This window comes from Zalophus californianus, chromosome 3, assembly GCF_009762305.2.
Source record: "Zalophus californianus isolate mZalCal1 chromosome 3, mZalCal1.pri.v2, whole genome shotgun sequence".
In the NCBI taxonomy this organism is placed as follows: Eukaryota; Metazoa; Chordata; class Mammalia; order Carnivora; family Otariidae; genus Zalophus; species Zalophus californianus.
In genome coordinates, this window is record NC_045597.1 from 161113536 (window position 1) to 161127253 (window position 13718).

Here is a 13718-nt window from a genome sequence, read left to right on the forward strand (position 1 = left end):
CTTGCTGGTGTGCGCTCTCTCTCTCTCTCACACACTCTGTCAAGTAATTAAAAAATAAAATCTTAAAAAAAACCGAATTCTATAAATACAAAATGAGTTGAGGAACAAAATATCCTGTTGTTAAATTGATAAAATCTCAAAAAATAACTAAAGCAATGAATAAATGCATAATTTAAAAAGTTATGAAGAATAAAAATGATTCTTATAACCAAAGTTATCAGTGAGAAATAAAAAGCAGGGAGTTGATGTCAAAAGTACATTTAGAATCCTCACTGAACGCTGAATGCTGAGATTTTTTTTTTTTTTTTCTGATTACATTGCCATTTTCCTGTAGTTAGTATCTCCCACAAAATAAACAGGGTACGGGGTCAGATGATTTTGGATACTTGAACTCTGGAGAAGGCACTCTAGTGTTTATGTAGTAAATGCCTCAGTGAGTCTTGAGACCTGAGCTTTATATCAGAAGAAGAATTCTGATTGTGATTTTTCTTTTCTACAACCTCCCTGCTGTGTGATCTCTTTTGGGTGTCAAAAGAAAACAAACAAACTTGTTTTCCTCTGCTACTATCACACCAACACTTCTGGAACACTTCTAACATAGATGGCTAGGATTTTTCCATGCCAAGCAATTCTCTAAGTCTCTGCAGATACCCGCTGGGTGTCCTATGATTTAATCCCATTCTGACACTAACCAGAGTTAGCACAGACCTTAACTAAATTAGGTTAAGGGCTCAGTGTCCTAAGACTGCCCCCCCCCACTTCAGACACCAGTCACAAGTTAGTCGGTCCCCAGAACACCCACACGGCTTCTGACCGGTTTGGCTACAAACTGAGGGTTCCCAGGACCCCCTTCAGGTTCAGTCATTTGCTAGAACAGCTCACAGAACTCAGGAAAACTGTTTACTTACTAAATTACTTGTTTATTATAAAAAGATTTGACTCAGCAACAGCCAAATGTAAGAAATGCATAGGGCAGGCAGCTTACCCTTCCAGCATCTCTACATGTTCACCAACCTGGAAGCTCTCCAAGCCCCTTCAGTTAGGGATTTTTATGGAGGCTTCATATGTAGGCACAACTGAGTAAATCGTTGGCCATTATCATTAATTCAACCTCTAGCCCTTCTCCCCTTCCCAGGGGTCTGAGTGTGGGGTGGAAAATTCCAGTCCTCTGACCACAGGTTTATTCCTCTGGCTCCCAGCCCAACCCCCTCTGGAGGCTGCCCAGGAGCCCCAATCACCAGTCATCATTAACATCTTATTAGCAAGAGACACTTTGCATTTCAGAGATTCCAAGAGTTTTAGGAGCTCTGTGCCAGAAAAAAGAGGGCAGAGATCAAATATATATATTTGTTACTATATCATAGATATCAATTAATATTTCAGTATTGACTTTAGTATAGTCCTAAGAGCTTGGGCTTAATTCTTCCATTTAGGATGAAGGACTAAAGAACTGAAAAGATGGTAGGTATGCAGATTTTGGACTTTCCCTCAAGTGTATGTGATCCAAAGACAAAGTTCATTGTATCCGATTAGGACACAAGCTCTATTTAAGGACCACCAAGATAATTTCTTAGCTTTGGTGTTTGCTTTAGTATTTTAAATTTCTTATTAAAAATAATGTATCATAATTAGAATAAAATTAAATAAAAATTCAAATAATGACAATACAGTTTATCTACTGTCAGCCCATTCCCCAGAGATAATCATTGTTTGCTGTTTGGAGTATATATAGAGAGACTGTGTGTGTGTGTGTGTGTGGGTGTGTAAATAGCCAGATGAATATATATTTAACTAAAATCATGCTAATCATATCCTATAACTTGGTTTAGTCCCACCTAATATATCTCACATTTCCCCATGTACATAATACAGACATAGCTCATTGTTATTAATGGTTCCATAGAAATACATTTTATATATATAACATATTTATTTAATCACCACTTTTGAATGTTTTTTTCTTAAATTTTTTTTTCTTTTCCTTCTTCCTTCCTTCCTCCCTTCCTTCTTTTCTTCTTTCTTTATCTTTTTTGCTATAGTCTGAGTTCTGGTTTTATTTTTTGAGGTAATGCTTTTATAATCTCTACTTGGCCATTATCTGACACATTAAATACCATAAGTTCTCAGGGTGCCTGGGTGGCTCAGTCGTTAGGCGTCTGCCTTCGGCTCAGGTCACGATCCCGGGGTCCTGGGATTGAGCCCCGCATCGGGCTCCCTGCTCCGCGGGAAGCCTGCTTTTCCCTCTCCCACTCCCCCTGCTTGTGTTCCCTCTCTCGCTGTGTCTCTCTCTGTCAAATAAATGAAATCTTAAGAAAAAAAAATACCATAAGTTCCGAAATAGTATTTAATAAAGCATATAGTAATTTTGAGGAACTAATAAAATTATAAGAATAATAAAAACATAAATACAAAGGAAATAAAATATAATAAAAGGAATGAGAATGTAATGATAAAGAAAAACAATTTATAAGTTCACATTTTTTTTTCTAGGTGTATGTGTAGGCTTCTTTAAGCAAATGGCACTATAAATCTTCAGGTCCCTATAAAATAATTTCTTTTGATGATTGGTTATCTTGGATAGCTACTAGTCAGATGATGATTTTTGTCTCACACGCTGTGATTCTATTTGCAGCCTCCCAGGTAGTGACACCTCCAGTAGACAGAGAACCTGAGTCATTGCATCAAAGAAAGGAAGAACCATTTTCCCGTTCAGACATTGAAGAGTTGTTAGAAGCATTACCAGCCTTACCGGTAGGTTCATTGGTGTGTTAGTAAATGTTTAACCACTAGCTCTTCTCTCCACCCTCAACACCCCGCCCCAAAAAGAAAGAGAGAGAGACCCTGATGTGTAGTGTTTGGTGTAAATCACCCACCATGCTGATTTCATGTTACCAACATGACATCAATTCAATTGCAGAATTTCTGAAACTCTGACAGATGGCTTTCACTAGTTGGTTTGAGTTGACTCCCGGACACCACTGGGTTGTTGTGAAATGGTTCTGTTCTTATCGATGCGATTTGATCAAGACCAGCTTCCTGAACGTATAGCCTGTGTAGTCCCCACATGGCCCATGCTTTTTTAATGCTCAGCAGTCACTGTTTCAAAATTCTTAATAATGTTTGAACAAGGGGCCTCACATTTTATCTTGCATGGAGCCCCACAAATTATGTAGCCTGTCCTTTCCAGAGGACAAGATTTGGGTTCCTGTAGTGCCCAGTAGTAGAAAGGTGAGTACAGGGGAAACACCGGGAGATTTGCAGTCTGTTTCTTAACAACATGATCATGATCCTTGAGAGACACATATGACATTCTTTCCTGGGATTTATGTTTCTTCCCAGCAGATTTGGGCAGTTCTATTTTGCTAACATCAGTCAGTATCAATGAAGTTATCTTGGCCTTGAAATTTTTTGTTTTTAATTGTGGTAAAATAAAACATAAAATTTACCATCTTAATTATTTTTAAATGTACAATTCAGTACTGATAAGTACATTTATATTGTTGCATGACCAATATCCAGAACTCTTTCTATCTTGCAAAACTGAACCGCTATATCTATTAAACAATAACTCCCCATCCCCCCTTCCCCCTAGCCCTGGCGAACACCATTCTACTTTATATCTCTGTAAATTTGACTACTCTATTTACCTCATGTAAGTGGATTCATACAGTATATGTCTTTTTGTGACGGGCATATTTCACTTACTTTAATGTCTTCAAGTTTCATCCATGTCAGAATTTTCTTCCTTTTTAAGGCTGACTAATATTTCGTTGTGTGTATCTACCACATTTTGTTTATCCATTTATCCTTCAGTGGACGTGTGGGTTGCTTCCACCTTTTGGCTCTTGTGAATAATGCTGCTATGAACATGGGCGTACAAATATCTCTTTGAGATCGTGCTTTCAATTCTCGTGTGTATGTACATAGAAGTGGAACTGCTGGATCACGTGGTAATTCTCTATTTCATTTTTTGAGGAACCTTCGTACTGTTTTTCACAGCACCTGCATCATTTTGCATTTCTGCCAGTAATGCATAAGAATTCCAGTTTCTCCACAGCCTTGTCAACACTTGCTATTTTCTTGTTTTAATGATAGCCATCCTAATGGGTGTGTGATAGTATCTCCTAGTAGTTTTGATCTGTATTTCCTTAATGATTAGTGATGTTGAGCATCTTTACATGTACTTGTTGGCCATTTATATTATCTTTCTTGGAGAAAGGTCTATTCAAGTCCTTTGCCAATTTTTTAATTGGGTTGTTTGTGGAAGTTTTATTTTTTATTCTTAAAAAAATTCTTTGATAGCTTCTTTACTACTTTCATGATTTCATATTTTTACACTTACCATTTTTAATCTTTAAATTTGCAAATAATTTCAATCTTACAGAAAAGTTGAAAGAATGCTGTATACTGTTTTACCAGATTCACTACCTGTTGACTTTTACCCCATGTGCGTTAACCTCTGCGCACTTTCTCTTTCTCTGTCATCCATTTATGTAAACACATAATTTTTTTCTGAACTTTCTGAGAGTAGCTTGCACACATCATGGCTTTTTACTGCTGAATACTTTACAGTGTATTTCCTAAGAATAAGGACATTTTTTTTTTCACAGAACTATAGTACAGTTATCGATGCCAGGAAAGTTTACTTAATACTTTCACTGTGTTCAGGTGCCACATTTCAATTTTGTCTGTTGATCCAGTAATATCTTTTATAGCTTTTTCCCCTCCAATACATAATTCATCTGGGATCATTATGGTATTGTCATGTCTCTTTAGTCTCCCTTAATCTTAAACATTTCTACAACTTTTCTTTATGACAGTTTTGAAGAATATAGCCACCTCCACTATTATCTTTTGTAAAAAAAATAGAATTTTCCTCATTTTTGGTGTGTGGTTTGCCTATGATGTGTTTCAAGCTACCTATTCTCACCAGAATATTACCTGAATGATGTACCCTTCTCAGGGCCTTACTTATGGAGGCAGCAGTGTCCACCTGCCCCCCCATTTGTGATGCTAATTTTGATTATTTGGTCAAGTTGTTGTGTGATTTCTTCACTGTACAAGTTAGTTTTGTATAGTTACTATTTTTTCCCTTGCAACTAATAAGCAAGTGGTGGGGAGACATTTTAAGACCATACAAACATCCCCCTCTGCATTAAGAACTTCCCCTAGATTGAGTACCCATTGATAATTCTAGTGTGATTCAATATTTACCTTGTTGGTTGCAAAACAATGATTTGGGGCATCTGGGTGGCTCAGTGCTTTGGCTCAGGTCATGATCCCGGGGTCCTGGGATCAAGCCCCTGGTCGGGCCCCCTGCCCAGCAGGGAATCTGCTTCTCCCTCTCATCTGCCTGCCGCTCCCCCTGCTTGTGCTCTCTCTTTCTCTCTCTCTCTCTCTCAAATAAATAAAATCTTTTATTTAAAAAAGAAAAGCAATGATTTTCAAACTCTAGTATTTTCTCTACGTTTATGTCAGCACTCAGCATTCTGCTATATGTAAGAGCCCTCCTTTCTCCCCCAGAAGTTTTTTTTGCCCACTAAATTCAATCCTTCCCCCCCACCCACTTTTTCAACTAGTTTTGTGTATGCTCAGATACTTACATGCATGTAGAAAATACACACACACACACACACACACACACACACACACAGGACTTTGCTCTTTGCTGTAGAAATTCAGTTGTTTGTAAGGGGAGTGGCTCAACCTTGGTATCTGAAGTGTAGCTGTTTTGTGGACTTTGGACTCTGGCCATGGCCTGGTGACAGGGGCTAAGCTGTCATGGTGCTGAGAGTGTAGGAGGCTCTGGGAGGCAGCACCTCACATTACATACTTTTTCCTAGACTCTCGGGGTTGAAAGGTGTCTTAAAAGTTACGGGGTTGAAAGGTGTCTTAAAAGTTATCTAGGCAATCCTGCCCCTGGATAAAATGAAACTTGGTAAATCATATCATGTTTCATTTGCACCTGACAGGTTTTCTTATGTAAAAGAGCACTGCCAACCATTGCATTTAATGAGGGTATCACACCCCCTAATTAATGAATTTAACATTAAAAACCAAATCAATATTTTTGAGTGTGGCATAGGACTTTCTTAAGGAGAGCCACGTCTCTCTATTGAGGAGACCTAACAACAGCTTCCTTTTAAGGTTATTTGGGGCCCTTATTATTTGTAAACAGTGGAAAGAAGACTGAATGTGGCCAGGCCACATGTCATTCATTCCTTCCTCTCTGACACACAGAATTGGGGGTGTCAACAGAAGATGCAACATTTTCAGAGAAAGAGCCAGGCAGACCTTAAAGCTGATCTCTCGTCCCTGTTCTGGCTGATTTTATCAGCACAAGGAAGGAGACAAATCAAGAAAACCTGGGGCAGAACCTGGGGAGGCATCTGTGTTGCCCTTAATCCCAGAAAGTTCACTCAGCTGCTTTCAGAACCAACTGGACAAACCCCGTAAACAGCTTGCTTGGCCCTTGGTTGTTGCCGAGAGAAGCTCTAGCATTTTGCAGGAAGGAAAACGCGGCTTGGGGAAAGAATGGCCGGAAGTGTTTTGGAAAGTGAAAGCGAAGTTCTTTTGCATTTTTGTTCCCTCCGAGTCAGGGAATTCTGGTATTGTGCAGCCTGGGAGTGAGGCGGTGCAGCTTTGGTTGGGCTTGAAGATAAATCCCCCTCTTGCAGCCAGAAGCCCGGAGGGCTCCAGCAGGGAGGCATCCCTAGAGACTTGGGGGCAACTTGCCGGTCACCTCAGACAGGTCTCCTGGGGGTGCCCACCACACGGCCAGTGGCAGGGTTAACACCTCCCCAGAACACTTGTGCGGCTTTCTGTTGCAGGCTGAGGGCAAGGGGTTTGGGGGCGGAGTGAATGGGGAGGATCATGCACAAACGATGAGGGCCTTTGGTGATGTTTCAATTTTGTATTTGATGATCTAGAACGTTTATGTGGGACTGAAGTCAAAACTATCAAGGGAGTATACTCAGAGGAGGCTGCATTGTATTCCTGCCCCTCTTCCCCTCCCCCATAGATTGCCATTTCTTTTTAAGTTTATTTTTTTATTTATCCTATTGCTACTTTGGGGAAAAAAACCCCAACCATCTCTCCCCTTTATTATAAGAGAGGGAGCCCATTAAAATACTGTTCTTCACTTTACTTCCTTCATGTAATAGTATCTCGTGGAGAAGTATACAGTGTCTTCTGTGTCCTGCTCCACCGTGTGGGTGGACCACAGCTCTTCCCTAAACTTTCTATTGCTGGGCATTTGGGTTATTTCTAGTCTTTAGTTATTCCAAATAATGCAGCGAATAAATATCCTTGTGCATGTGACATTCATCATATTTTTGTCACTGTGTCTTTGTGAACCTCCTCCTTTGAGAAAGCAGAGTCGATTCTCTTTTTGTCAGTCCCTGCGGATCTTTTCTGTGGCTGGGGACAAGGTATCCGTCCTTCTCTGCATCAAGTCCAGCTTTTCAGCCCTCATCCGAACTGTGGATTTCCTGCGTTTCATTCATTTCCTGTTTCCTCAACAGAAGGGTTCCTGGCAAGATCAGCCTTCAAGGAGTAGTGGTAGGTGTTTCTAATACACTTTACATAACTTGGATCAGTGTGGCAGGAATAGAAACATCTGATACACACCAAGCAATTTGAGGTGACTTGGGAGGTTAACAAACGAGTGGAGAATTCATTTCTTTTTTTAAATATATTTTTTTAAATGTTTTATTTATTTATTCATGAGTCAGAGAGAGAGAGAGAGAGAGAGAGAGAGAGAGGCAGAGGCAGAGAGAGAAGCAGGCTCCCCGCCTAGCAGGGAGCCCGATGCGGGACTCGATCCCAGGACCCTGGGATCATGACCTGAGCCGAAGGCAGACGCTTAACCATCTGAGCCACCCAGGCATCCCGAGAATTCATTTCTTACCTCCATTCAGGCATGGATTGTACCAAGCTTTTCTGTGGGAGGATGGAAAGGGCGGGGTGGTTTCTGCTTTGAAACCCTTGCGCAATAGCATCTGGGGAATGCGGCAATTCCTTCCCCCTCCCCCCCCAATGAGCTCACCCTCTGGAAGGAGGGATGGGAAGCCCTGGTGAGGCTAGAACCCACAGGCCAGCATGACAGAGCGGAATGCTGACTCTGTGGAAATGTCTGGTGTGTGGCTCCAGATGCTGTTTGTAGTTTTTGGAGGGAGAGAGGCCAGAGGGAGAGAAGTTGCTGGTGTGTTTAGTGCCCTGAATCCTTGCCCAAAAACCATGACCTTGGGGAAAATATTCCAGAATCTGCTACAGGGCTGAATGGCTTATGAATAGGTTGTTGGTGTAGTCTTTCCATGATATGTAAAGTTTATCAGAGGCCATTCCTTATTTATTTATTTTTTTCTGGAAATTTAAACTTCAGAGTCCAGACACTTTGCTTTCCTAGGAATCTCTGCTTTCGGCCTAAGTAGGAGATTGCATGATACAATCTTGAATGAGAGTTACCATTACTGAGCACTTGTCAGGTGCCAGGCCCTGTTCTAAGAGCTTTCTAGGGCTTATCTCATTGAATCCTTCAATCACCTGGAGTTGGGTACCACGGTTATCCTTGCTTAATGATGAGGAAGTGGAGACTCAAGAGGTCTAGTACTTTCCTAAAGGGTCACACGACTAGAAAGGAGTGAAGCTGGGATCTGAACCCAGCAGCGTGACTCCAAGGTTCCCCCCCGAAGACCTAGCTCTATTACTGTGTAGCTCCAGGAGCTCAGGCAATGGCTTCACTTCTCTGAAAAGTAAGAGTTTCTTTCAGTTTTGCAATTCTGTGGTTTGGAAGTTTGGACATGACTTCCCTGAAGCATTACCTTCTCCTAAAGTGAGGAGGAATTTACAGGTACTCTGTACAACTACAGTTTGGCTCCCTTTTGGCGTGTTCTATGGTCTGGGGAAACTGGCTTTACTCAGCCTGAGCTGAGCACACAGGACTGACCCTTAACTATGGTTAATAATTAACTCAGGCCTCAGAGACGAGGGCAGAGCTAACTGGATTCTACTGAAAACTTGTGGGGTGTGGGAGAAGAAAAGCTTTAAGTTTCATTTTCCTGTATTGTCATGTGACAACCCCTCATTGGCTTCATCTCTGGGGTGGATTCTTATTTAGAGGAACCAAGGAGTTTGCAAGAACACTTCAGAGCAATGCATTCCTTAGCCAGGGCTCAAGACATGATTACCTTAATCCCTGGACTGTGGACTGATTTTCTCCCTGCCCAGACTGGGTCTCTGGGTTTCCCTTGTCTCCCCTCTTTCTGCTTCATGGTGTTTGCATAGCCCCTCTGGATCCAGTAACAGATCCATGCTGCTAAAGCCCACCCAAGCTTTCTGCCAGAAACCCTGGAGCAGATTCATGGGATCTTGACTCCCAGCCCATCCTCTGTCAGGATACCTAAATGTTTGGGGACAGATATTGGAAGAGTCTGAGAACTTCTTTTTCCCTGGTCTCCACGGAGATGCTGGGAGCATCTCCTGCCACTCTACCTTCTGAAACCAGCACAGAGGTTTAGACGGTTTCTTCAGGTCTTCTCCCTCGAGGGTCCATTCCTTAATGACTTTGAGGGCTCAGAGCTGTTTGTTTCTGTCATTGTTCTTCTTCCTCTCTTTGTGATTATCTCTGCCCTTCCCACCTTTCTCTGAGACACTCAGAGGTGTGTTGACCTTTGGCCATGATGGAGGCCATGCTGTTGCCCTCACAGCCTCACAGGGCCTTTGAATGATTTCCGGGTAGGATTTTCTTTTCCATCGACCGAAGCGACCTCTTTTCTGCTCGGATCAAAGACATACCGTGTTTTTAGGAGATCATGTTAGCCACACAGAGGCCCCACTGAGGCCAACTCAGCTTATTTGTCATCACATGCTGTTAACGATAGCCCTCAAAAATAATTGCGTCTGCCTTCGGCTCAGGTCATGATCTCAGGGTCCTGGGATCGAGCCCAGCATCGGGCTCCCTGCTCCTTGGGAAGCCTGCTTCTCCCTCTCCCACTCCCCCTGCTTGTGTCCCCTCTCTCGCTGTGTCTCTGTCAAATAAATAAATAAAATCTTTAAAAAAAAATTGCTTGTATTTTAAACTTCTCACTGTGATCTCTACAGAAGAGATTTCTCTGTTTTCAGAGGAGTCAGATCACCCCAGGATCTTACCGTCTGCCAAATGATAAGCATTTGATAGATTTGTTGTCTCATTAGATCCTTACTTATGCTTTCTTCACTTTGCTGATCCAAAAAGGAAGACACTTTTGCATAAGCTCTTGATTTGCCAAACTTAAAATACATATTCTGTTATTTGACACTGCTAATTGACAGTCTGCAGTCTGAATTTTAATCAGTACCTGGCATTCCACCTTAGACTTAAGTGCTTAATTCTGGACCAGGACCAGAATCTGGAGAACTCTCAGCCTTTGGTACTGATAAACGGAGTGGTTGGTTAGAAACATGAAACTCTTAAAAGTGACAATTCCCTAATAAGTGGTTCTATCTCTTCTTCTTTCAAGAAGGCAAGTGTGTACAGGATGGATCGGAAACACAGAGGCCACTGTGTTGTTGTCAATAACCACAAATTTACCTCAATGTCGGATAGACCAGGGACTGATAAAGATGCTGGTAAGAAAATCTGGAATAGTATATCACATGCAAGTTGGGATCTTAAAAAATCACTTTTTTATTTTCACATTTTCTTTCTGTAATTTTAATCTTCCATTTAAATGTAAGGATGATATCATAAATGTTTCTGGCCTCTTGTATGTCCCTGGTGTTGTAGTCTACCTGGGCTGCTCTAACGAAATACCATAAATGCGATGGCTTATAAACAACAAACACTTATTTCTAACAGTTCTGGAGGCTGGGAAGTCCAAGACCAAGGTTCTGACATTTTGATGGCTGGTGAGAGCCCGCTTCCTAGACGGCAGTCTTTGTGCTGCAGCCTCACTTGGCAGAAGGGGCGAGAGAGCTTTCTGGGGTCTCCCTGTGGGCTGTACCCTCCCGACCTCATCACCTCCCAAAGGCCCCACTTCCTTATACCCTAACCTAGGGGGTTAGGATTTCAACATATGAATTCTGGGGGACACAAACTTTTTTTTTTAATTTAAATTTTAGGTAGTTAACATACAGTGCAATATTGGTTTCTGGAGTAGAATTTAGTGGTTCATCATTTACATACAACACCCAGTGCTCAGGGTCGCCTGGGGTGGCTCAGTCGGTTAAGTGACTGCCTTCGGCTCAGGTCATGATGCTGGAGTCCCAGGATCGAGTCTAGCATCAGGCTCCCAGCTTAGCAGGGAGTCGGCTTCTCCCTCTGACCCTCTCCCCTCTCATGCTCTCTCTCTCTCTCTCAAATAAATAAATAAAATCTTTAAAACAACAACAACAAACAAACCCCACCCTGTGCTCATCATAACAAGTGCCCTCCTTAACACCCATCTCCCATCTAGCCCATCCCCCCGCCCACCTCCCTCCATCAACCCTCAGTTTGTTCTCTAGTGTTAAGAGTCTCTTATGGCTTGTTTCCCTCTCTCCTTTTCTTCTTTTCCCCCTTCCCATATGTTCATCTGTTTTCTTTCTTAAATTCCACGTACGCGTGAGATCATATGGTATTTGTCTTTCTCTGACTGACTTATTTCACTTAGCATTATACTCTCTAGCTCCATCCACATTCTTTTTGATGGCTGAATAACATTCCTTTTTTTATATTATATATATATGGAATATTCCATTATATATGTATGCAGACACACATACCACATCTTCCATTATCCATTCATCAGTTGATGGATATTTGGGTTTTCTCCATAGTTTGGCTATTGTGGATAATGCTGCTATAAACATTGGCGTACATGTATCCATTTGAATCTGTATTTTTGTATCCTATGGGTAAATACCTGGTAGTGTAATCGCTGGATCATAAGGTAGTTCTTATTTATTTATTTGAGAGAGAGAGAGAGAGAGAGCTAGAGAGAGCAGGAGCAGGGGGAGGGGTAGAGGGAGAAGCAGACTCCCTGCTGAGCAGGGAGCCCGATGTGGGGCTTGATCCCAAGACCCTGGGATCATGACCTGAGCCGAAGGCAGATGCTTAACTGACTGAGCCACCCAGGCGCCCCAGGGTAGTTCTATTTTTAACATTTTGAGGAACCGCCATACTGTTCTCCAGGGTGACTGCATCAGTTTGCCTTCTCACCAACAGTGTAGGAGGGATCCCTGTTCTCCACATCCTCTCCAGCACTGCTTGTTCCTTGTGTTGTTCATTTTAGCCATTCTGACAGTTGTGAGATAGTATCTCATTGTGGTTTTGATTTGTATTTCCCTGATGATGAGTGATGTTGAGCATGTTTTCATGGGATACAAACATTTAAACCATAGCACGGGTGTCACCAACCTACTGAAAGAGTGACAAGAGTCCCTGACCAGTTAGGACTCTGTGGTTTGGGGGAAAGCATGGTGCGTCCGCTAGAGAAAATCCATATTTGAGTTCCGGTTCCATCACTAACCAGTTTGTGACTGTGGGAGAGTCCTGGGGCCTTGGCTTCCTTATCTGTGAAATAGGATGAAACTTGGGCCTCTGCCGACTCTCAGGACCATTGTGATAGCACGGTGGGGACTATATATAAGAAGGCAGGTCGTAAGTTGTAAAATTTTATTGTTATGAAAGTAAAAAAACTCCAAGCTTCAGGCTCTTTGCTGTGCAAGTTTTGTAACTACATTGTTTCATCCCTTCATTTTATTGCATTCCACTCAATTTCATTTCATTTTATCATTTCCCCTTTCTCTCCTTTTTTTTTACAGAGCACTTGAGGCATGTGTTTGAGTGGCTTGGGTTCAGTGTACGTGTATATGATAATGTGACCAAAGGACATCTGGACAATGTTCTGCAGGAATATAAGTGTCATCCAGGCCATTCTGATGGAGACTGCTTTGTGTTCTGTGTTCTGACCCATGGGAAATTTGGAGCTGTCTACTCTTCAGATGGGACCCTTGTTCCCATTCAGGAGATCATGTCTCACTTCACAGCCCAGCAATGCCCTGGTCTGGCTCATAAGCCCAAACTCTTTTTTATCCAGGCCTGTCAAGGTGAAGAGATACAACCTCCTGTTTTCATTGAAGCAGATGCTGTAAATCCTGAGCGTGTACCCCCTTCCCTTCAGGACAGTATTCCCGACGAGGCGGATTTCCTTCTTGGCCTGGCCACGGTCCCTGGCTACGTATCCTTTCGGCATGTGGAGAAAGGCAGCTGGTATATTCAGTCTCTGTGTAATCATCTGAAGAGCTTGGTCCCAAGGTGAGAGTTTTGAGTTGTTTCATCCACCTGCCTCTTTGTCCATCCATCTGTCTACCTGTTCGTCTGTCTGTTCACACACCCACCCATGCACCCATCCATCGATCCACTCATCCATCATCCATTCATCATCTGTCCATCTATTTATCCCTCTGTCCATCCATTCATCCATCATCCATCCATCCATCCAAACATCTGTCCATCCAACAAACCTGTATTGAGCACCAGCATATAACTGGAAGAGAAGATAGAGAAATTGAAAAAAACCCACAGTCTCTGCCCTCAAGTTGCTCATAGTCTAGAGGGATAGAAAAAATAGATGGGGGGAAGAGCATCCCCTGTGGCCAATGCACATTGTAAAGCATAGGTGTTATGGGAACACATGGAACTAGTACCTCACCCAGATTTGAAGGATCAGGGAAAGCTTCTAGAGATGGCAGATAGA

At 42.3% G+C, this 13718-nt stretch overlaps 1 protein-coding gene across 6 annotated transcripts in view; it reads left to right on the forward strand.

Moving 5' to 3' along the window:
* CASP10 (caspase 10) overlaps window positions 1–13718 on the forward strand; it is a 32019-nt gene that overhangs the window by 10907 nt on the left and 7394 nt on the right. Inside the window, exons 5-9 of one of the 6 annotated variants that reach the window (XM_027590797.2) lie at window positions 2633–2751; window positions 7524–7564; window positions 9431–9512; window positions 10500–10608; window positions 12784–13276. In XM_027590797.2, coding sequence (XP_027446598.1) covers window positions 2633–2751; window positions 7524–7564; window positions 9431–9512; window positions 10500–10608; window positions 12784–13276 — 844 coding nt within the window. Of the gene's footprint in view, window positions 1–2632; window positions 2752–3813; window positions 3951–7523; window positions 7565–9430; window positions 9513–10499; window positions 10609–12783; window positions 13277–13718 lie in introns of those variants that run through there. The other 5 variants (XR_003519310.1, XR_003519311.1, XM_027590794.2 and 2 more) reach the window with 5 other exon arrangements.